The sequence below is a fragment of the Peromyscus californicus genome, unplaced genomic scaffold (genome assembly GCF_007827085.1).
Source record: "Peromyscus californicus insignis strain IS unplaced genomic scaffold, ASM782708v3 Scaffold_7__1_contigs__length_154581171, whole genome shotgun sequence".
In the NCBI taxonomy this organism is placed as follows: Eukaryota; Metazoa; Chordata; class Mammalia; order Rodentia; family Cricetidae; genus Peromyscus; species Peromyscus californicus.
Genome location: NW_026294595.1, coordinates 39,979,135 through 40,004,651, shown reverse-complemented (window position 1 = coordinate 40,004,651; position 25,517 = coordinate 39,979,135). Strand labels below are relative to the sequence as shown.

Here is a 25,517-nt window from a genome sequence, read left to right as displayed (position 1 = left end):
TAAAAGAGGAATGTGTATGACTTTAAGCAAAACTAAAAGCAAACATAAAACAGAAAGTAAAACCTAGGGTTCCACCTATAGTAAACTAAGAAGTACATTTCTAGACATGCGTTTAGTTGAAAATCGGTCAAACTATGACCTAAGCATGGGAAATCATAGAGCTGAAGTATCCTCCACTGGAACAGATGCATTTTTTTTCCTAAAAAGTATAGTGACCAGAGGAAAATAACACAATGATCTCAATCAAAGTCCTCTTCCAAGGCCGCATAAAAATCTACAATCCTACTGATGGACAGCTAACGATCACTGGGGGCCTTTGTACAGCCTGAGTACCACTCTAAGTACTTTCCATCTTCTATGCTGATTTTCACCAGTCTGTGAGATATGAAAGTAGTTGGTCCTTTTTACCTTTGAGGATCTGAAACTTCAAGGATTCCCGAATGGTCCAGTCCTGAAACACTGTCTGAGCACTGAAGCTATCCACGCATGTGTCTCCTATTAAGGCTATGGCTTCTTCCTTTTTACTTGGTAGAGATTTGAAAGCCTTAGAAAAGCACTTTACTTTGCATTTTTATGAATCCAGAGGAGGAAAAAGCATTGAGGCTGTTCATTATTCAATTTTGAACAAAAACTGTCTTGCCCTGTCTCTTTTCAGCAGGAGCAAAGACTGCCGGGGGGGGGGGGGGGGGGGTGGTGCAGAAAGGGAAAGGAATTACAAGAATGAGGGAGAAACAGAGGCATGACTTAGGAACCTGCTGCAGACTGTTCATGTGCCTCTGGGCTATAGCAAAGTCGAAGGCATGAAGGATGCACCCGGGACTGTAGGAAATGCACTCAGGAAGGGGTCATGAATCGCTGACCCCAGCTCCTGGTACCACGCTGGAATGAGTCATCAGAATTGGCCATAGAACTTTTAGATCCAACATGCAATAGATGAGTGTGACTCCAAGCTGATTAGTTCCTTATGCCAGTACTTTTTTTTAACTCATTTATTTTTATTTTATGTGTATGGATGTTTTTGCCTATATGAATGTAGGTAATACACGTGCAGTGCTTAAAGAGGTCAGAAGAGGGCATTGGATCCTCTGGAACTGGAGATACAGACAGTTAGTTGTAAGCTGCCATGTGGGTGCTGGGAATCAAACCCTAAATCAATCAGTCACTGCTCTTAACCTCTGAGCCATCTTTCCAGCCCTGCCAACTCTGGCAAATACAATAGGTTCATGTAGTATTTTGTCTAAGCTTGAGCCACCATGTGTGATAGTTTAGGCAAAGAAAAAAGACTCTACAGAGGAAGACCCCAAGCACAATCTACCAAGGAAGGAGAAAAGGAGTCAAAAGCTGCTAGAGGTTTTGAGAAAGAAAACAAAGAAAAAGAACTTCAAACCAAAGGAAGAGGCCAGAGGTGGAAAGGAGGTTCCAGTGCTGCCCAACCAGGAGTGGCTTTTCCAATCGACAATACCATCAAATGGCTGATCTAGCACCTGGGACTGTAAAAAAAATCCAGCCATTAAGGAGCTTAATAATGGCAGGGGGAAACTCGGTGTGCTTGGATTTATCCAAGAAGTATATATATATATATATATAATGCCACCATCAATCGAAGAGTTGACTCAATTAATAGAACTTTATTTATGCAGTAACAAATTGCAAACTCTCCCAGCAGAGAGGGGATGTTCAGTAAACCTCCTACTCTGACTCTCAGTGGAAGTTCACTGAACAGTTTGCCCGGTTCTTGATAACTTGAAGAATGTTTGTGGATGCTTGATTTACAACATAATAAACTGAGGGGTTCCTTCAATGGTTTCTAGGCCAGATTCTCTCACCACTCTATACCTTTGTGGAAAAGGACATTTAAAAAAAAAAAAAAACTGCCTAAACTCAGCAACTCAGCACTCAAGAGGACAAAATCCTAAACTAACTGTTGAAACTGGCAAGTGATATAACCTCTTTATGCTGGATGTACTCATAATCAACTTGGACACTTTCCAAAGGAGACTGGAAACTGCACCCAGATAACCAACCTTGACTTGCAGCACAATGAACAAGTAGATCTCCCATGTACAATTAAAAAATCTGTCCCATTCAAACCATCTTGGCCTGAGATACAATAGATTGTTCAGGAATACCCAGATCCTTAGCAAAATGCCATAAATTTGAGGATTTAAAATTAAGAAACAGTAACATTCTACACTACACTTGAGAGTCTTCTATCCAGTCCCATAAAATTGACTGACTGGACCTTAGCTAGAAATCACTTCCAATTATATCCAGTGGGTGGTCCATCTCAGTTTTCCACAATTTATTCCCTCAACATGCAACACCGTCAAATCAACAAGATCTCATTTTAGAATTCTCTCCAGAGCTGAAGTGTAAATTAATTGAGCTGAATATGAAGGACAATCACTTTCTTGCGATTTTGGAACTTGGACCAGTATGTTAGAACTGACTTTAGGCACTTCACTAGCTCACCAAGGCCACTATTCAAAAACAGACTCTTATTAGTGTTTCATATCTACATTCTCTATTTGTGTAGATATTTATACATGACAGATTTATAAAGATTGTATTAGCTGTTTCTGCAAAGAGAATAATCATAGTCATTTATATATTTTTTAACTGTTAAAAGAAGGCTTATACAATTTTTCTTGACTAAATTTTGATGGATGTTTTCCTGTTGTATAATTTGATATTCCAGTCTGCTTAAAATGTTGCCAGCAAATTATGAAGTTATTAAATTTTTAAGGGACAAAGTAGTATAGTTAGATATGTTTCTCTTAGAAAAAACGGGCTAACATTTTTCTTGCAACTATTCATATATATTTTCCCCTTATCAATTGTCAGATGTTTATAATAGAATAGATGGAATCTTTCCTTAACTTATTTTGAAATCTGAAATTTAAAATTTATATGTTATTTACAGTTGGAGTAAATCCCTGGATTTTTTTCATGTTTTGATTTGCTGTTTAATCAGTCAGATCTAGAGTTTATATCCTCTTTTAAATATTCTGCAGCTGCCAGTTTAAATATTTAAAAAAAAAAGTTGTTTGTTGAAACAACTGGCAAACTGAAAAAATACACTCAGAAATGGAAAATTCCATTAATTTTATTTATCTGATGAATTGTAGAACAAAATATCTGAAGCAATTCTTTGGGTTGAAGTTACTGAGATCTTTCCTAGTATAAGTATCTTTTCCTAACTTCGGAGGAGTGGAAACTTGCAATGAAGAGGACATTTTTTTCTTTCTTTCCTGGAAGTTGGAAAGCCACAAAAATTTAACTGGGAAAGTTGGCAAATAGATTGCACTAAACATATTCTATACATGTATCTAAGATTGTGTGTGTGTGTGTGTGTGTGTGTGTGTGTGAGAGAGAGAGAGACAGACAGACAGACAGACAGACAGACAGAGACAGAGAGAGAAACAATGATAGGAACTTTACAGACTTCTTTCTCTCTATCCTAGTACAGTGAGATGAATGCCTTTCATTAAAGACTGCGATATATTTATGTCTCAAAGTCATTTAACTGTGTACTACGGTTTTATATATTGACTTGCTTTGTGTATCTTTCTGTTCTAGAGTTTCTGTGTCTAAGCACAATATCTCCACATTGTGCTGTACTGCTGCCTAACTACATGCATTTTCCCTATATGTGGGGCAACCAGACTCAAACAATTCAGTTCAACACCATTAATTTTTTTTTTTTTTGTTAATCGAGACAGCCTGGACTCGAACTCACAGAGCTCCATCTGCCTATGCCTCCTGAGTGCTGGGATTCAAGGCATGTGCCATCACCACCCAGCTAGTACCATTACTTTTAATATCATCTTTCCTTTGTTGGCATGTAGTGATTCAGTTAAGAAAAGAGACACATTGTACAGATACCGTTGGTAGTTCCATGGAAATTATGTAAGATGTGCACGCACTATTTGATAAGACTTTATTTTTCTTTCGGCTTTTAAGACTAGCAAAACTGTAAATATGTGCCCCTTATGTAGTACTCTTATTTTTGGTAGTGTTGGTTTAAGTCAGTTTAATTATTGAGGAGACCCACAAAACAGCTACATCTCAAATGCCTAAAATACACTTCTCATATAATGAATGATTATTACATGTAATTACATAATTCTGCTTGTTTCTTTTGGTTTGTTTTGTACCCCTGCCCCATTTTATTGGGCATTGTGTTTTTTTTTTTTTATTAATTTATTTTGCAATACAATTCAGTTCTACATATCAGCCACGGATTCCCTTGTTCTCCCCCCTCCCGTCCCCCTCACCTACCCCCCAACCCCCCCCCCCCATTCCCATCTCCTCCAGGGCAAAGCCTTCCCCACAGACTGAGGTCAACCTAGGTCCCCACTGGATCAGGCCCTCTGAACGGATGAGACAGTTGATTGGCTTGATCTGTTTGGGAGGCACCCAGGCAGTGGGACCAGATCTTGTGCTCATTGCATGAGTTGGCTGTTTGAAACCTGGGGCCTATGCAGGATTGTTTGGCTCGGCCTGGGAGGAGGGGACTAGACCTACCTGGACTGAGTCTACCAGGGCATTGTGTTTTAAACAGCTTCTAAAAGTTAAAACCATGATGTCAAGATAAAAATTTGGATTTTTTGCTCTTCCTGGCACTCAACCTTAGGACTGGGTTTGAGGTCAAATCTGTGTTTATAATTGGCAAATTGATAAGAATCAATTAAGAGATGAAAGGCAAGCAAAGACAGAAAGCACTACTGTGCTTGGATGTGCTATAAAACAACTGCATGTTTTCACTGGATTTTTCTTCTGTAGTTTATCAGTTAAAATATTATTTATAAAATGAATTTGTTTATTATAGTTCTACATAGAGCTAATGTATATGTGTGTTTTTAAAACAAATTTCCTATCCAAGAGTACTTATATATTAAGATTATACAACTTAAACTTTAGAGGTAGTGCTCTAGTATCTTCTCTTGAAGAAACCTAGTTTCTCAAAATGAAAATATAAAAATTGTAACAATTTGGATTCCCTACATTTTTGTGTGTTTAATGCTTAAAATTTATTTTTAAAAATACAGATGTTCTTCTCATACTTATAATATAATAGGCATATAACTGAAGTTCATTTATTTTGTTTTCTTTCCTATGACTAAAATGAGAAACAAAATTCCTTTAGGTCATGTTATAATTTTATTAGAATAGCAGTAATAAAATGTAAAATGATACAACTTGAAGATTCTTACTTTATTTTGGTCTTTGGACTTTCTGGGGACAAGATTCTGTACTGTGTGTACTTCAGGATAGCCCGGAACCCTTTATAGTCACAGGCTGGCCTTGAATTCTCATCAATTACACCTTGGCCTCCAAAGTGCTGGGATGGCATAGTGAACTACCAGAGTCAGCTGGTTCTAGCTGGGTTTGCTTCTAATTTATACATGGTCTCATGTGTTCAGACTAGCCTCAAGCTGAGGATGACCTTGAAGTCCTGCCCCCATCTCTCAAGTGCCAGGATTTCAGGTCAGGCTACCATGCTCAGTTTATATGGTTCTGGTAAGCCAACCCAGGGCCTTGAGTATGCTAGGCAAGCACTCTACCAACTCTGCTACATCCTCAGCTATATTTGATAAATAATTATTAAACAAATGAAAATTTATTGCAAATGCATCTCCTAAAGTCATGAATTATGTACTTTATTAGATAAAGATGTACTATCTAGCCGAGAACATTTTCTATTTTGTTAAATATAACAAGTTAGTTAAGGTGTTGGCTGATAACATTACCTTAAAGGCATTCTCAGGACATTTAAAGGACTAATGGGGAGTGTGTGTTGGAAAGTGCATGGTGTTAGATGGAATTCAAGCAACTAACTTCAAGCAAACCAGTTTTGGTAATGTGTGTGTTGAAGCCGAGGGCCTGGAACTGAAAATTACTTTTAAAAATAATCGTCACTTATTCTCAGGGGTAGAAATTATTCATCTGAGGACCATAATCACAGGCCAATGTCAACTCCTATTTAACTGTAAGAAAACTTCTCTTTTTTAGGGAAAAATCAACAGGAATGGGCATAAAAAGTGTGCTCTCTTCTGTCCGAACTGCAGCGACCACTTGATTGCCCGCCTCACTGTGCAGGTCACTGATGGGAGGAGTCAAATTTGGCTTCTTTCGAAAGAGGAAAGGTCTACCCACAAGCCGTAATGACTACTCCTACTCGTAACTCTCAGAGGTACTGACGGTAAAGTTACATGAGAGGGAATAACCGGCCTCCCTCCAAAAGCAAAATCTGGAAAATCGGATTATGCTTGTTACTACAGAAAAGTTTAAGAGGCCCTGAAAGTTCGTCTCCCTATTCACCAGCAACTTAAAATACAAGAAGTGGTCATAAGAAAAAATAAATAAACTGAACTCGGGATGAGGATTGCTAGAAAAACTGCTTGAGTTGGGGGCAAATCGCAAAAGGGGACTGGAACAAGACATGGTATTGTGCTCCTCCATTCTGAAAACAAAATTTACAAATCACAAACACTTCCCACCACGGGCTGTGCAAGGACGCTTCTCGGTCGGTGCTCTGCATCAGACCCCAGCTCGCCCTTCTCCCCTAGGCGCAGGGCCCCGCCCAGCCCCAGCTTCCAGCAGCACGCAGAGTCCCGGCGTCGCCTGGCACCAGACAGAGGACAGTGTCCGGGCCGGGCGAGGGTGAGAGTCCGCACCGTGGCGCGGCTCGCAGGGGCGCCACAGCTCGCGACGACTTACCGCGCCTCCGTATCCCGGGTAGGCCATGACCAGCCGATCACGAGTCACGAGTCACCAGTCAGTCAGCGTCAGCGCCGCGGCGAGCAAGGCTCAGGTGTGCGACAGGTGCCGAAGGTCGGCTCGCAGTGCCGCGCACCTCGGCTCCCCGGAGCCGGCTCCGCCTCCGGAGCCCCGCCCCTGCCCGAGTCAAGCCCCGCCCATCTCGGCTAGGATTGGCTGCAGCCTGTCTCATGGATTCCAGTTCCTCTCTCTAACTGGCTCTTTCAAGTTCTAACCAGGAGCCTCCTCCGCAGTCATTTCCCCACCTCTCTGGAAAGATTCTCTAGACCATCCACTCCTAGAGTTTCTTTCCTCCGGAAAAAACCCCCGAGCCGGCCAGTCTATGACTTCTTTTAACCTACCTGTATGCTCTTTTGACCAGATAGTTGCAACTTGGCAATTACTCGCAGTTCCATACAGTGTGGAAGCGGCATCCGAACTTTAAAACCATGACCATTTAGCTATGCTGCATTTGATGCCTAATGTGAAAAAAGGTTATTTGTAGTTTTGTAGTGGTGGCCGCGGTTGCCAGAAGTAGCCAATAAAAATAGAGGGTATCTCGTTGAATCTGATTTCCGAATAGATTTTTAAAATCTTACATGTTCCAAATACTGCGTAGGAATACATTTGTTTTGTTTTTGTTTTTAGAATGCTGTTTACAGGCCTACGATGCATGGGGGTCTGCCGCTATTTGTTAACTTTATCGGTGATTCGAGTTTTGAGCAATCTCTTAGGACGTGCTGCCTGATTATAAACATCAAGAGAACATCCTGGGTTTTATCATTTGATAAAAAGCAACAACCAGCTTGTTTTTCTGTGAAACTCATGAATTTTGTGTCTCCGAGTCTAGAATTCAGGAGAATTCTGAAGCGCAGCTGTTAGAATCAGCTTACAAAAGGACAGAGCTGATACCATTTCCATTTCTTTCTGAAAAAGGAAAGCCCTAACATTAAAAAATAAATAAGACCATCAAGAAAATGTTAAGTATTAACAGAGGAAATCAGCCTTGCAGGACTGAATAATTTAACAATTGCTCTGCTGTACTAAAGCGGAAGAACATTCTGGACCTTGTGAAACTATTTTATCAGAAGAGGCAGAAAGAAGCCAAGTTGCTAACATCCACCCTACTGTTGAGAAAGCGCCAGTTTCTGCAGCTAATACTGGGATATATTAAAAGAGAAGTCGAATAAAAACCTGCTTGATAAGATGAATGAGAGTGTGACTCACTGGGTACCAAATGATTAAACTGTCAGCGGAAGAAATCCATGCCAAGTTTTATTCTAATTGACAAGCTGCATATTCAAAGTGCTTGGGAGGGTAATTTGTAGTTAAAACAATGATCCAATTTTAAGATCAGAATTCCTTTGTACTTTTTATTATCAAAGTAGTTTCACTGATGCATTGTCTTTCTTTATGCTGGGAGTCAGATCTCCACAGGTCTGTTGATTTCTACATGTCTACTTTCAAAGACAGTACCTGTGCCCCAGGATAAAATTTGGATGAGTTTGCTTACAGCCCTTTTAAAGAGACTACCCCTACCTAACCACAGACTTCCTCCAGTGTGATAGCAAGCCCACTGCTTACGTAACTGAGCACTCTCTGGGAGGCTCCCACGGGTCCAAGGGAGCTTTGCCCAGGCTTCTATTGTACTTTGGGTAATGAAGTCCTTTGTCTCCGACCCAGGCATCCCAGGCCTCTGCCAACTTGTATGAAAACTGGCAAGTTTGTTGTTAGCTTGCAAGTGGGACAAAATACCAAATCCTGATAATGTATCTTCCTTAGAAAAAAGGGGTGGAGATAGGTACAGAAAGGATTTTCAAACACCACAGCCTACAGCAGGCTTTCTTTTTTTTTTTTTTTTTTTTTTTTTTTTGGTTTTTCGAGACAGGGTTTCTCTGTGTAGCTTTGCGCCTTTTCCTGGATCTCGCTCTGTAGACCAGGCTGGCCTCGAACTCACAAAGATCCACCTGCCTCTGCCTCCCGTGTGCTGGGATTAAAGGCGTGCGCCACCACCGCCCGGCTACAGCAGGCTTTCTAAATGCAACATTTAAACTACAAAGTTTCCACTGTTATAAACTATGTCTTGGAGAAACTCACATTAGCCCACAGATTTTTAAAAAACAATAATGTCTCCATGATTTAGTTAGCACTGTAGAGGCAACAGTGTTTTATCAAGATTATATACATATATATTTAAATATCAAACAATATATATATACATATATAAAGCATTTGGTAACTTTACCAAATATAGATGTGTGTGTGCTTTAAAGCACATGCTTTTCTTTTCATAAGATGTTAGCTACTCTTCATATGTTTTCTGTGTAGATTAAACAACAAGTAACAGGCACTGTAAGCTGTAAAGTCTTGTTCTTCAACACAGGACAACATCAGGCATGTACTGTCTTTTTTCTCATTTACTAGAGCGAAAAGGAAGGTGACTTGTAATTTCACTTACCCACAGCTGCAGAGCTGGTATCGGCGATGACGGTAAAATTCAGACAGTTTGCCTATGTGGTCTCCTAATTTTTCCCTTCCCTCTGCCCCTCCAAACTATAACATTTCAAACCATAACAGAAAGTCTTTACAGTAATAGAGAAAAGAAAAGATTTGAAGAATATTGACAATGAGAGTAGTTGGTGGCCCACGCCTTTAATCCAGAGTCAGAGGCAGGAGGATCTCTGAGATTGAGGCCAGCCTAATATAGACAGTGAGTTCCAGGACAGCCAGGGCTACACAGAGAAACCCTGTCTCAAAATACAAAACAAAAACCAGAAAAAAACAAAAAACAAACAAACAAAAAAAGAATGGCAGTAGTAAAAATAACTAGGCAAACAAACAAAAAAGAAAACAATACTTTGACCAAGGAAAATCAGCCCCCAAATAATCAATCTAACCACTTCTCTAATAGAAGATACATGTTTTCTGGTGGCCATGAAGTTCACATGATTACAGTAACCTAGATGATCATGTATGATAGATTACACTTCTAATGCCAGGGAGACAGAGACAGGCAGCTCCTGGGGCTGGCTAGTGGGCTAATCAAGCATAACAGGCAAGCTCCAGGCCAGTGTAAAACTCTGTCTCAAAACGGGGGGAGGCACTGACTGAGAAAGAGTACCTAGGTTGTCCCCTAGCCTCCACATGCACAACTCACTCTCAGGTCTGCCATACACCCACAGCATACATGCACCAAGAAGGACGTACACGCACACACACATACACGTTACACACACAGCAAGACTTACTGATAATTTTGAACTTCCCATGTAATTGTGCATTGAAGACTGAAGAAGGAGCTGTTTATTTTAGATAGGGCCAAATCAATAGTCAACACTGGAATTGTGAGGTCTGAGCATCAGTGAGAACAAGAATATACTGTGTTGGGTATATTGTTGAATTTAGACCACTTGGAGTGACAGTTTAGTGGGTAAGGGTGACTTCCAACCACCCAGCCTCCTAATGGACTATGTTATTCTCCTCTTCAGATACACTACCTGTGAGAAAAGGCAGGAAAAAAAACCTGTATTTTTAAGGAGAAGGGACTACTCTAAAATGGCCCTAATAATGAAAATGAGTTGTTAACTCTTATAATGGAAAGAAATGTGATCTGCAAAATTATTGACTTTTTGGCATCATTGCCCATAAAAATAATGAACAAGAAAAACAGCACTGTGACCTGGTAGGCTGAAAGTATAGCCTGTTAGATATGCAAAGTAATTCTGACAACTTTTAAATCTATGTAGAAATTGAGAGATCACACACACAGCAACTCTGTTAGCTCAGGCTTCTGTAGAAATAGATCCAAGCCTTGTGGATCAAATAATAGGAATTCATATCTCATTGTTCTGGCAATTGGCACTTTCAAATCAAGATGCTCTGGGGACAATGGTGAGTGATAGATTGGCCCTTGAGTTGCAGAAAGCAGTTTCCTCCCTGTGTCCTAACATCACTCAAGTTTAGTGAGTGAGAGTGGAAAGAGAGGAAGAAATTTCCATAAATTCTCTTCTTATAAGAGTACTAACCCAACAGGGGGGCCCAATCTTCATTATCCATCCACATAATTACCTCTAAAGACTCAGTCTCCAAATGCCATCACCTTAGGGCATATGATTTAAGTTATATGCATTTGAAAAGGGATACAATTGAATCTGAAACACACAAAACCTAAAAATTGAATAAGAGACCCTTAGTTATAATTTCTACTGTTATATGGTCGCCCTGGCTCCACCATGCTGTTTATTTACATTATGCTAAAGTGCACTCTCATGGATTGCTTAAATGTGTATGTATGTGTACACACAATTGTGCATACTTTCTCCAGAAATTAATCCACATAATTTTATGTACTATTGGACAATACAAACAACACTATAAAATGAGGCCACTCAGTTGCAATTTTATTAGATGTTCACAATGGCTTTTTTCAGCAGCTAAATAAAGGTTACTGTCCACCAGTGAAGACAGAGAGAGAGAGAAAAAAAAAGCCTTATTTTCCATTTATTATGTCAACCAGCCACTTGAAAACTGACCTTTCTAGAGCAAAGCTTTCAACAACAGTTTTCTGCTTCTAATTCTAGTAATATTAAGTACTGTGTTGGCAGAAGCACAAACTTTAAAGCAATTTAGCAAATCGTGCACATATGAGAAGTGTCAACAGGGCTCTTCACAAGGCTTCGGAATACACACATCTTGCCTCGGTTATTTAGCCCTGTTAAGCAATTTGGATTCAATGCAAACTCTTGAGAAATATTGATCACAATATGTGTATACAACTAAGCCGCAACACTATAATTAGTAATCCTCGGAAAGCGATCCGCTGCCTGAGCAAGACAGGAAACATATCTGGGGTAACTTTTAAGTCCAAGCTGCACGCTTGTGAATATAGATTGTTTGCAGATGCCGTACCTTCCTATACTAGCAAAACTGAGTCCATAGAACCATGTAAGTTAAACGTGTTGTTTTCAAGTACTTGTGCTCATTTGTTAGTGATTTGCTTATGATTAAACAAGTCAGTACACCTATACAGAAACATTAAAACCTGTTCTGATTCTTAACTAGATTATGAGCAGACTTACAAAATCCTCAAGCGCTGTGTGAGGTATGTGAAAAAAGATCACCCCAACTTTATAGGACCCCTTAGCGGGAATAGCCAGGCAATAAGAACAAATAAATCGCAACCCACTTATTAATATAGCATTCAATGACCATTTATTTCAGCTGTGTGTGCTTTGTCATGTTTGACTTTTATATAACCGTCTTGTGAAATGAATAGACCTAGTGACACTGTAGAGAGAAAATGGATGTTAATAAGTAGCCTTACTGAGGAAGACACAGATCAGAACAGTTAACCAACATTTTTTTTTAATCAAGCATGGCCTGATTATTCCTTGTGTGAAGAAAATGACAGCCCGTGGTGCTTATGTAGTTTCAAATAGGTAAGTGGAATCCCATCCTTAGATCTTTTAAAGTAAATTGAAATGTGTTAATGTTGTGATAAGATATTTAATTGCTCAAACTATCCAAAGCTAAAATTTGAAACTAAACACAAAAGCTTCTTTTCTTCATGAATGTAGGTATAGGTACTGATGTGGCCCAGGAGCCAGGAGCAGAGCAGAGCCAAAACCCTGAGTGGTGCAAGAAACCCACTAAAACACCAACCGGCATCCACTGAATTTAGTTTGCCCTGGACATTTGCTTTGCTTTTTGGCCTCCAACCATAGGCTCAACAGCTATTTCTTCCATCAAAACCAAGTCCAAGAAAACGATGCCCCCCCCAAAAGTTTTCATTTTCTCAGGGTTATGGTCAAGTTGTTATAGGGTTGAGGGTGGAACAATAAAATTTAGACTCAGGATTCTTTTTTGGAAAAGAAAAACGGGGAATGGATAGGTACAGTATATTAAGGTAGATTATTGTATCTACTAGTAAACTAATTTAGCAAACTATCAGCCTTAGATAATTTGCACTGATATGAATTCTTGTATATTGATACAAATGTAAACCATTTTTATATTTCTATTTAAGATAATTTGTATATTGAAACAAATTAAAAACTATAATCGTCATATTGTACACATGTTCCTACTCCTATTTGAAATATTTTGTATATTGATACAAATGTAAAATTATATTTGCCATACTGTATATATGTTTTACCTCTATTTAGGATATTTTGTATATTGATATATATTAAGGATATTGTTATCATATTACACTATACATTTCTACCTCCATTTGAGATATTTTGTGTATTGTCACAATTTTGAGGTCATTGTCCTTATACTGTACATCTGTTTACAGACTGTTTACCTTGTTAATCTGATTCCTTAGTCCTTAGGTTATTTAGATAGATAAGACTTAAAGATTAATAGTCACCCATGAGTATCATATCTATAGTTATGTTAGTTAGGTTTTCCTGATTTACAGAAACATATCAGATGGATAGGTAGTCTTCAAACACTTCATAGACAGAGATAATATGGCATTTAAATATTTTGATAACTTAGAATTCTGTTGATGTGAGACATGATTGCTCCTGGCAACACCAATCTACTCCTGTGAGAATGTTGGGCTTCTAAGACACTTTGGAAGTTTGTCTTCCTCTTGGCACAAAAAAGCCTTCTGGGCAAAGAACTACCCTTGCATCAACGGCTGAAAGTATGAACACTGTCCTTTCCAGATGAGCAAGACACAAGGAAAAGTGACTACTGAACCTTGCCAAGACAGGGTAATATGGTCTTTCAAAATTCCTGCTTCTGAAAATGGTCTGTCAGATATTCCAGGCCTGTAGCCAAAATGGATGCCCCAACGGCGCTGAGACTTTTTAGGTGACTGTCCAGGCTGCCAGCTGTCTCTGTCTATTCTCATAACTTTTTGGATATTGTTTGTTTGTACTTCCTGTTTTCTCAGGTAATATTATTTTCCTTCTCAGATCTTTGTTGGAGTTGAAGACTAGATAGTTACAATTATAATCCTCTCATATCTTAGCTAAGAACATTTTAGATACTAAAGTTAAAATCTTCAGGATAGGACAGCTATTAGAGTAATCTCTGTAACATGCCATTTACCTATGTTCTGGACATTTCTGGATTTTAGTATATGTCTCTTGTTTGATGTTCTTGCTGGTTGTATTTCTATTTTTATTTATGTTATCACCTTTCCCCTCTCCTGGACAATACTTGATAGTTATCCCTATTTGTATAGTTTGTATTAGGTTAGAACTTTCTTATTTAGACAAAAGGGGGAGATGTAGTGGATAGCTGTTATGTTCTATGACCTTGAAGCACAGTCCTAGAGATGTAGCAGGTAACTGCTCTACTTGCCTATGACCTTGAAGTATATGCTCCTGGGGCGTGGCCTCTCTGGCACCCTTAAGACCTCAGATGCACATACTCTGCTCTATGTACTCCCTCATGGGACTTGGATGCTGGGACAGTCTGAGGTGGAAGAACAGCATGGGACTATGCCTCACCTTTTCCAGGATACTGCAACAATTCCTCTGCTCTGTCTTTCGAGTTTTCCTTTCTTAATAAATCCTTTAGCCCTTTAAGCAGACTAGATGGATTTCTCAAATTAGTAGTAAAGTTTTAACTAAAAGGTATTTATATAAATAAGAGACCCAAGTAAGGGATAGTCCAGAATCCTACAGCAAGTATCATCAAACCATTTCCTTCCTTGGGCTGAAGATGCAAGACAAGGATGGCAAGGGTTCAGTTGCTGAAATCTAGGTACAGATCCTGTATGGAAGGGGGCAACCTGACCTGTGACCTTCAATGTCTCAATGCATGATGAAACAGATGAACTATAGTAAAGGGAATAACTCATATCTTATTCTGTTTCCAAACTCTGATCTCCAGCCAATGATTTGTAATCAGAAACCAGATGAAGAAATTCAGGGGAGCAGTCCATCAAGACCAGCTTCCTAGACACAGACCAATGTAGAGAAGGATGGCTAGTAGACCTTCAGGGTAACCGGGAGTTATCAAATGCTGAAGAAAAACAACTTCTAAAACTTAACCTGATACCCCAGTTTAACAACTCTTTAACTGGAGTTAAGCCCCAACTATGGGATTACTGTGCAAGGATGTAAGAAAAGGGGAAGAATCTCCAGATCAATTATGAAGGGCAAATATTTATTGAATAATTACATTGAACTCTGTATCTGGTATTTTGGTTTTGGTTTTGTGATGTGTGCATCTGGTTCTAATTAAATATAAATATATGATATGAACAAATAGACTGTAAATTGGTGTGGAGAGATGAGAAAGAGAGACAGACAGAGAATATGAACACAACTCTTTTTTTTTTTTTTTTTTGGTTTTTCGAGACAGGGTTTTTCTGTGTAGCTTTGCGCCTTTTCCTGGAACTTACTTGGTAGTCCAGGCTGGCCTCGAACTCACAGAGATCCGCCTGGCTCTGCCTCCCGAGTGCTGGGATGAAAGGCGTGCGCCACCACCGCCCGGCGAACACAACTCTTAATCCAACAAACAAGATTATAGTAAAAACTTGGGCCACTCATTACATGGGGAACTATGGTAACCAGCTCAGGAAAAAGAGAGGGAAGGAAAGGGAGGAGGAAGGAAGATGTTACCTAGCAACAGAATATCTATGAGAAGAGTATTACCATAAAGTGTCTAATAAAACCAAACTGGGTGATATTTATACAAAAGTAGATTATATGGGAACATATGAAAAAGAGGTATAAAGACATGAAATATCAAATGTTATATGTCAATTTCCTGTATAAACTATCCTTCTGGGCATTATTTTAAATGAATCTTCACTCAGTTAAGAAGTAGTGAGAAAGAAACAAGACATGTGTCCTGGAAAGTCACTTTCTCAAATGATGTTAGCCATGCCACACAGAAAATCACTTAATCCTAATGCCTTGGTTGCAGTATCTTTTCTTTACTGATTATCTTAGATTTTTCTCAATCCTGATTTCATAAATTCACTCCCGCTTGGATGACAAGAGAATAAGTCCACTGGTTTTCTCAGTAGTTTCCAATATTAACTATGGAAGGAACATTGCAAAACTGTTTCAGAGATTTGGCAGTGGAGTGCAGGCTCAGCTGCTGGGTCTGAAACATTGGCATGCATCATGCAACTTCCTTGAATCTAGGTTTCTCCTTTTGCAAAATGAGGATAATTGCTATTAGAAGATGGAGCAATCCCTTTCATGTTGTGACAAAACAATTCAGCTCAGTATATATAAACAAGCAAATTTATTAACTCATGTAACCCCCAAGTCCAAAATTGGCTTCCAGTCAGGCTTTATTTGGCATATCAGCAGTTTTTCCAAAATGAGTATCACTCCAGCTGTCCCTGCTGCCTCCACTCAGAGGACATGAGAGAGGGTCTTTTCCAAAACCCCTTCTCAACCCTTGATAGAGCATCATCCACCATCAAAAATAGCTCTGGGGAATTTCCATTCTTATTTCCCTAGTTCCAACTGGATTCTGGTCCCATCCTCATCTTATCGCTAAAGCTAAAATGCATATGTGGAATAGCCTGAGCTAATCAAACTCTAGAGCAGTGGTTCTCAGCCTTCCTGACGCTGTGACCCTTTAATACAGTTCTCCATGTTGTGGTGACCCCAAACATAAAATTACTTTCATTGCTACTTCATAACTATAATTTTGCTACTGTTATGAGTTATGATTCATAAAATGGAAATAACTGTGTTTTCTGATGGTTGGGCAACCCCTGTGAAAGTGTCACTCGACCCCCAAAGGGTTGTTGGGAACCACTGCTCTAGACCTACAAATCCCTATTTTATGAGAAAAGGATCAATTATACAAAATAAGGTTTGAGGGTGGGAAATGTTGTTTTGCCTAAGGAATTCTGGTGCAATTTTACTAAAAACAGAACAGTGAATATTGAACAGGAAAAAGTGACAGGCTCATTCATGATTAGACTTGGGAGTTGTAAAAACTGAGGGGGTAATGTATAGAAAGTTCTGAAAAAGAATATGGGTGTATTCTTTTTCTTCAATGACAAGAATGTGGAAGATACCTAAAAGTCAGACATTCGATATTGGGTATCTCTTATGTGCCAGACTGCAGACTGTTACAAATGACATAAGAAGATTTAGATGGATAAAACCATGTTGCACAGCTTCACGAAACTGAATTTTACCAAGAATGACATGTAAACAAAAATACAACCCCCCCCCCAAGGAGTCACGTGATCAGCACAGAGGCAAGTCCCCCATTGTAATCTTAGCTAGTGTGGGAAGGGATAAGGTGGCTTAGGCCATCCTCAAACAGGCCTAAAATCAGCCTCAGCACCCACCATCCTGCCCCTTACATACAGATGCCTTTCCTCTTACAACTCTGTACCAGAAGGACCTGAGCCCTGAGCAGCTTCATTTAAATGTTCTTTTCTAAAACTGGGCAGAGCATTAGTGGTATTGGGTAAAAAGGTTACACCAGCTTTTATAAAATACAACACTTTAAATCACAACCATGGCTTTAAATTCCTCTTGAGAAACATAAATCACCTGCTTTTCCTGTTAACTGCCTCGGTATAATCTATGCTGAATGTAGTTAGCTTTGCTTTAAGATCTGCTAAATCTCATCCAGTGCCTCTAAGACTTGATAATGAAACCCCACAAGGTGGCAGCAGAGGAGTCTTCATCTATGAGGAGCAGTCCAGGAGAGGCTGGTGAAGGAATCAAGCCTATGTGTTCTCACACACCAGCTTCTGAGAAGGGATGAATGGGACTATGGTTGTTTTGTGTCTGCCAGCTTCTGGGAGGAGATACCTGGTTATAGAGGGTCCAGGAACTTCAGAATTCATTTTGTGAGATAAGTTTCAGGCTTTTTTCTCTGGTTCATTGTTGTCATTCCACAAAATAAATGCAGGTTTATATTCTCGATTACTAATGAACCGCATACAGTACATGTGTATGCACATAAGCAGGTTGATCATGAAGTAGACAGAGCCTTCCTGAAGCCTGTCCAGACAGTCCACATACTCCACACAGACAACCTGTTTACTGTTCTCTATTGAAGCCATAGATCCTTTAGCTTGAACTATTCTTAAATAAATAATTGAATCATGATGTTATTGAAAAGAGAAGAATTGGTCACATACTATAAACATGGCCCTTATGAGACTTTTTTGCTCATTTTGTGGGAAAAAAAATAAATATGATGAAATCTGTTTAAAGTAGATTTTGAAAATTTGAACATGTGAAGATCAGGGAAAAGTTCTGAGATAAATATACTCACAACACTGATATCCAATGTATGCACTGCTAATTAGGAATTTAGAAGGAAATTAAGGATGTGATGGGTAGTGTTAAATGTCAGCTTGATCTGGGATCACCTGGGAGACAAGCTTCCAAGCATACCTGTGAGGGATTATGTTAATTGGGTTAATTGAGGTGGGAAGACCCATCCTAAAAGTGCAGGAACCCTCCTTGAGCTAGAGGCCTGGCCTAAATACAAAGGAGAAAACAAGCCTAGAATCCATTCCTCCCCCAATTCTGATTGTGGGTGTCATGTGACCAGTTGCTTCAGTCTCCTGCCTCTTTGACTGTGCTCTTGAACTGTGGGCCCAAATAGCCTTTTCTCCCCTTAAGTGGCTTTTGTTATGAGTTCTTTTATCAGAGCAACAGGAAAAGAAACTATTTCAGGATGCACAATAATTTCATAATATAAAATGTATGATATAAAATTATGACCTCACCAAATATTTGTACCATCTTTTCCTTCCTTCACCAACTTTACACACTCCTTTCCCCCAATTATCGCAATAGCAGCCTGTTACTGAAGTCCCTTTCCCTCACGTAGCCAAGTGCCATACAGGTTTGGAACCTGGCAATGAAGAGGTCTAACTTAACATTAGTGCAGCCATGACAGGCTACAGACTAACAGTACAGGTACTAGGCCTCACCCTTACAAAAACCAGGAAAAACCACAAACTATACCCCTCGGAGGACCAATCAAAATTGAGACAAGCCGGGCGGTGGTGGCGCACGCCTTTAATCCCAGCACTCGGGAGGCAGAGCCAGGCGGATCTCTGTGAGTTCGAGGCCAGCCTGGACTACCAAGTGAGTTCCAGGAAAGGCGCAAAGCTACACAGAGAAACCCTGTCTCGAAAAACCAAAAAAAAAAAAAAAAAAAAAAAAAAAAAATGAGACAAACAAGTACTAGATGCTCTAGAACATGAAGGATAGCTTACATAGCTTGTATATAGGTTGCCAATTTCCTTGCAGCAGCACCAGTACCAATCCCTGTTTGCCAAGATTTCTGTTGCCCCACTCCTGCCCAGTCAGGAGTTCAACCCCCATCTGAATCTGGAATTCCCCCAACCCCCCACTTTTTACTCCTTAAAAAACCTGCCATAACTGAGCTCAGCGCTCTCCCTGAACCATCCCTGTGTCGGAACAGACAGAGAGCCCAAGCTTGAAATAAAGGCTCTTTGCTTTTGTATATGAACTGGGACTTCTGGTGGTCTCTGGGGGGCTCATGATGTGGGCATAACAGGCAACTTCTTAGTACTTGATTCTACCAGAAACCCATGGAATAAAGACAGCTGCCTAGCCGAGCTCACTTGTTACTTTGATGGGTGTAAACATATTAAGTGTGAGGTCATCTAAATGTTCATTTTTCCAAGAATCCTCTATTTAGTCTTTCATACAGAATTTGAAAACATTTTCCCAAACCACAGAATGTGTAAAATTGAAAAAGAAAACAGAAAAAAGGTGAGTGATCCATTCTCTTTGGAGGAGGTGGTGAGTGTCCGGGCTTCGTCCACTGATTCTCTTGCATATCTGAATCTCTTGATTCTTAGACTCGTAGTCTCCTTGGGCACAACAAACATGCAGCAAAATGGCTGTTCCTTATATTCTTGTGGAAGTTCTATTTCCTGATACTATCACTAACAGTATAACAAAATTAATTATAAAAGCATAAGAAACACCTGTAAACAAGACATGTTTTTAAACAACACATGAGTTGGTCATTGCTCATTCTCTTTGCTGAGCCAGTAGATTGAGGAAATAAAGATTACGCAACAGGCGTGACACCCGCAAACCTTCTTCTGTAGTAAGTCGAATCGGGTTGCTAACTCTTTCCACTTCCTCTCCTATTTATAAACGCTAGATAACTTTTTCAGTTGAATTCATATGTGATTTAATTTTCCCAGATGCCAGGTAGGAATTTATGCTCTAAAGTATCCCAGATGTTACCACTATTAAGTTATGTATTTTATGTACTATAAAAAGGATTTATTTATTCTAAGCAAATGCGTGGCAATGCCTAATTCAATTGGTTTGGCAGATGAATGCCCCAAGCTACTACCTGTTCATTAACAAATTAGTGAAAATATAAGCCCATTTAAATAATAATGTTAGTCGAAATGAATTATATGTAATTCAGAAACATGTCTGAAAAGCACAATCCAGTTTTCCAAATAATACCAGCTAGGCAAAGAAAATAAAATGAAAACGTATACACATGCAGTTCATCTCAGTCTTTTTCCTTGTTTTGTTTTCAATACAGTTTCTCAGTGTAGTCCTGGAACTTGCTTTGTAGACCAGTGTGACCTTGAACACAGAGATCCACCTACCCCTGCCTCCCAAGTGCTGGGATTAAAGACGTGCACCACAATGCCTGGCTAGTTTGTCTCAGTCTACTGATGCTACCGGAAAAAAAGAGAAGAAAAATACAGTAAGAATAGGAAGTCCAGTTGAAGATGGATGAAGATGAAGAAGGCAGGTTCTGTCCAATGAAAGCCTCAGTCATTGCTTCCTAGACGGTACCTTGATTACTTCTTATTCATATGACAGATGGAAAGGAAGGATAGAGGAAGTGACTAACCCCATTTTTATACCCTAATCACCTCTTACCATTGTTTCATTGGGATTTTTTTCAAGGTGAATGTTGGTGAGGGTTCAAGTATTCAAGGCATAGCTGAGGGTCATCACTTACAAACTTCACATTTGTGGATTCAACACTTGCTGTCATGTCATTTATTTGTAACCCCTTAACCAACGTGGGGACATGATGGCCGGCCCTACTCTAATGGCACTGTGGTTTTTGCCTGCCCAGAAAAGAACTGCTCTATCCCAGGTATCAGAGTGCTCAGACCTGAGCAATAATTTACACAGGTCCCCTGTGGTAACTAAAGAAACTTAATGTGAAGCCAGGCATCCCCTTAAGGGCCAGTGACCTTTTGCTCTGGAATGCCTGGAAGATCCTAGTGGCCTTCAAGTGAGATAAGAATAGTATAATTGGCTGGGCAGTTGTGAGGCACACCTTTAATCCCAGCACTCATGGGAGGCAGAGGTAGGCAGATCTCTGTGAGTTTGAGGCTAGCCTGGTCTACAGAGAGAGTTCCAGGATAATCAGAGCTACATAGAAAAACCCTATCTAGAAAAACAAAACAAAACAAAAAAAACAAAAAAGAATAAGTTGGTAGGCTGTGAGGTATTAACAGCTGCCTTTGCTTCCGTAAAACTTGCTATCACCATGGGAAAGGGATGAAATGGTCTTTTTATGACTATATAGCAGGAAAGTAAGAAACACCTGAGGGAAGTAAAACAGTTTTCCTGCCTAGTGGAGGTTCCATGGATAGTTGTAATACACACCTTCCTGATGTCTGCTTTCAAACCCCACTTAACTCCCCTTCGGTTTAGCTCAAGGGCTGCTGTCTTGCTAGCAGTAAGAACCAATTCATTTAATACAAATTTGAATTGAGCCTAAGACTTTGGTTTGTCCCGGTGGATTCCAGCACCACACCACCAATGCTTATGACCCTTGATTAAGCATTTGTCAACATGTGTCAGCAATGAAACATTTTGAGTCACCCCAACCAAATATCCCAGCGGAGCTTAAATATCTGTGTGCATATGCATGACAAGAAGCAACTTAAAGGAGTGGGATTCATTATTGGCTCACAGTAGAGAGGAACACAAGTCTATTACTTCAGGAAAGGCAGGGGGGTGGGAGTAGGTTGGCACCAGCTAGGAAGCCGAGAATGGGAGATAACAGGCATCGGCTTGATTTCTCCTTCTTTTCCTCTTTTGGTCAATGGCGGGGGGGGGGGGGGGGAGGGGGGGCTCCAGCTCATGTGTTGCCTACATTCAGGGTGTGTCTTTGCTCTTCAGTTAAACCCTTCTAGAAATCCAATTGTGCACCTTAATAATGTTCTCTGTATTTGTCACTTCAATCACATTGGTAATTGAAATTGCCCTGTATGTGTCTCAATATCTATATGTGTTTATTGTGCTCTTTCTTTGGCTCTTTTTTCCCAATTTGGTTTTATTTTATTATTTTTAGATGCCTGTTTGTTTTCTAATGAGAGAAAGAAAGACAGGGTGTGGGGTTGGATGGGTGAGGAAGTGGGGAGGGTCTGGAGGAGTCGGCGAGGGGAAACTATAATCAGAATATAGTGTATGAAAAAATGTAAATGGGCATTTCTCTCCTACCCACCAGTTCCCCAAAACCTGGCAGCTGCTTCCCAAATTACCACACAGAGGCTGAATGTGAATTATAAATGCTTGCTGATAGCTCAGACTTCATACTAGCTAATTCTTACACTTAAATTAACCCATATTCCTTATTTATGTTCTGCCATGTGGTGGTACCTTTATTTGCATGGCATATTTATCTCCTGCTCCTTCTGTGTCTCCTGGTGACCCCTGACTCCATCCTTCTCCTTCCCAGCATTTTCAGTTTGGTAGCCCCACCTATGTCTCCTGCCTGGCTACTGGCCAATCAGTGTTTTATTAAACCAATTCGAGTGACAAATCTTTACGGTGTACAGAGGATTTTTCCACAGGGAGGTGGGGGGAATCTATATTCAACTAAAAAAAAAAGAAACTAGCCATCATAGAGTACAAAATTCTGCTTCTGTGTTTTGGCTTTCATGCTATATAAACAAGGGTTTTTTTTTTTTTTTTTTTTTTTTTGAGCGTATTTAGAGCCATGGTGATCACACTGTTTGGAATGACTCTATGCATACAGATGAGCCATGTCTCCTGTACCTAAGCACAGGGAAACGTCAATGATCCTCACAGAGAAAGCATATGAGATAAGCTCTGATAAGACATGAATTGCATTAGTGCTGGTTATGAATGATTCAATGTTCAGGAATCAACATTCTATACTAAACACAATATCTGTAAACAGAAATACACACAAACCAAAGTTCTGACATTAATAACTTGATAAAAATGTGACCAGAGGGTCAAAGGAATGAAATCTTGCATTTCTCCCAGGAAAGACAGTATCTCAGAATCCACAAAGCTCTGCTTGCAACAACTGTGTAGAACTACAATTAAAAAAAAAATGAGTATCAGTAGCTAGGGAGATGGTGCAGTTGGTAAAGTGCTTGCCATGCAAGCATGAGGACCTGAGATGGTTCCTCAGCACCCAGGCCTGGTGGCGTGCATATATAATCTCAGTACTGAGGAAGCTAAAACAGGCAGGTCTCTGGGTTTTACTAGCCAGACAGCCTAACAAAATCAGTGAGTTCCAGGCAAAAGTAAGAAATCCTGTCTCCAAACAAATAACGGAAATAAGACGGAGACAGTTCTGAAAAATGACAACCCTGAAATTGACCTCTGGCCTCCATGCATATGCATGTACTCCCCCTCACTCCACATACGTAAATAAATATCAACTATGTTATTAATTGACCCCAAGAGGCTCCAATCTTAAGAGTTTTGCCTCTAGCTGGAGAATGGAATTGATAACAAAATTCCAACCCTGCAGATTGTAAGGGTTAAGTGTAAAGTCCTTTTCCTGAAAGCTTAATCAGAAGATAAGCTTAGGAATAGCTTCCGTCCCTGGATGGTGCTCTGGCTTACTGTGTCACCAGGGAAGGAACTGAGTGGACCACTTCTGAGCTCTCTGTTGGATGCTCTTCTTAAAAATGGTGGAACAAATGGAAAAAAAACTTTCTAACATTTTTTGGATTCTTCCTTTTATTTTACTGTTCAAGTAAGGTGCCTCAATTCTCCACAATTGACTTCTTATTAAAAATCAGAATACTTTGGTCCCTCTAGTTAAAAATGCATGTACTCTAATATGAACTCCAATAATTGTAACTGTACATGTATTTATGTAGAAAGTATAGGTACATACAAGAATAACCATAAAATCTAAACAAAAATGAAAAATTAGGAATCAGATAAACAAAATAAGAAATTTTTTACGTGTGTGGGATAATGTATACACATGTAAATGTGAGTCATTAGTATAGGGGTACACATCTATGTTTGTGTGAATGAACATGTGTGTAGAGGTTAGAGATGGACATCAGACATCTTCCTAGATTACTAACATCTTATGCTCTGAGATATGGTGTCTTACCAAACTTAGAGCTCACCAATTCAGCTAGGCTGGCTAGCACCAGGGCTCTCTACCTGTGATTCACCTGTCTCCACTGTCCCAGCACTGGGATTACAGGTACACACTGAGAAATCTGTCTTGTTAGGTGATTTCTAAGGATCTGAAAACTCAGGTCTTCAGTCTTAAGTGGCAATATTTTACCAACCAAGCCCTTTTTGAATGTTATTCATATCATATTGTACACTGACGTTTAAATGCTTTTTTAAAAATATCAGTTTAACACTATGATTTAGGAATTCAGGATTTTGGTTAAGTGTATCTAAACATTATATTTTAGCAACTCATTCTATAGCCCTCCTGCTTTAAGACATTGCCAACTGTAGTGAATAAGAATGCAATATTCAGCAGTTGGTATAAGGTAAACATGAAGAGAAAAGAACTGTTACTTCTCAATCAGAATGAATATAGACGGGAACATCTAACCCTGATGTGTTCATTGGGTAAATGTCAACCAAGCTTACCGTATTAGTTAAAGTTTCTATTGTTGTGGAGAGATACCATAACCACAGCAATTTTTATAATGGAAAACATTTAATTGGGGTGGCTTACTGGTTCAAAGGTTTAGTCTGTTATCATCATGGTGGGAAACACAGTGGCATGCGGGTAGGCCTGGTGTTGGAGAAAGAGCTGAGAGTTCTACATCTTCATCCATAGACAGCAGGTAGTGCACTGTCACTGGGCATAACTTGAACATAGGAGATCTCAATGCCCCCCCACACACACACACATACATAGTAACACATTTCTCCCAACAGGGCCATATCTACTCCAACAAAGTCACACCTCCTAATACTGCCACTCCCTATAGGGGCCATTTTCTTTTAAGCCATCACACAAAGTAAATCAATGGCAGTCTAATTACATTTGACAGAAGTTTGCTCTTGAGCATTTACTTAAATTTTTTAGATTATTTTATTTTATTTTATATGTATAAGTGTCTTGCCTATATGTTTGTGTATGTGCCTGGTGCTCATGGAGGTTAGAAGTAGGCATCAGATTCCCTGGAACCACTGTGTGAGTGCTACGAACCAAACCCAGGTCCTGTCCGAGTACAAGTGTTCTTTATCACTGAGCCATCACTCTAGTCTATTAAGCATTTATTTTAAAATAAATTAGAAGAACAATCCAGGCATTTGAGGTACAGCTACTATTTTAATAGAGACATACACTAGGAACGTCTTTCTAGAGGTATTGAAAGCTGTAGTGAACACATTTGAAGAGTGAGTCTTTGGAACATGACCATTGACATACGATTTGCTGGCCAAAAATGTTTTCTAGAAAATGTTTCATATGTGCACAGTACAAACCAGAAGTTTAACTGAGTTGGTAAAATGATTAGGTAATGAGTGTCAAGTTCTAATAAACTTAGATTTCTTTTACTGTTCTTG

General features: G+C 39.6%; 1 protein-coding gene and 1 pseudogene across 1 annotated transcript in view; one reads left to right on the top strand and one right to left on the bottom strand.

Moving 5' to 3' along the window:
* Gca (grancalcin) overlaps positions 1-6,902 on the bottom strand; it is a 32,305-nt gene extending 25,403 nt beyond the window's left edge. The window contains exon 1 of the mRNA XM_052723441.1: positions 6,724-6,902. Coding sequence (XP_052579401.1) covers positions 6,724-6,750 — 27 coding nt within the window. The 5' untranslated portion in view covers positions 6,751-6,902. The remainder of the gene's footprint in view (positions 1-6,723) is intronic.
* Positions 1,254-4,105, top strand: LOC128102507 (leucine-rich repeat protein SHOC-2-like; annotated as a pseudogene).
* Positions 6,903-25,517: the final 18,615 nt, after the last annotated feature.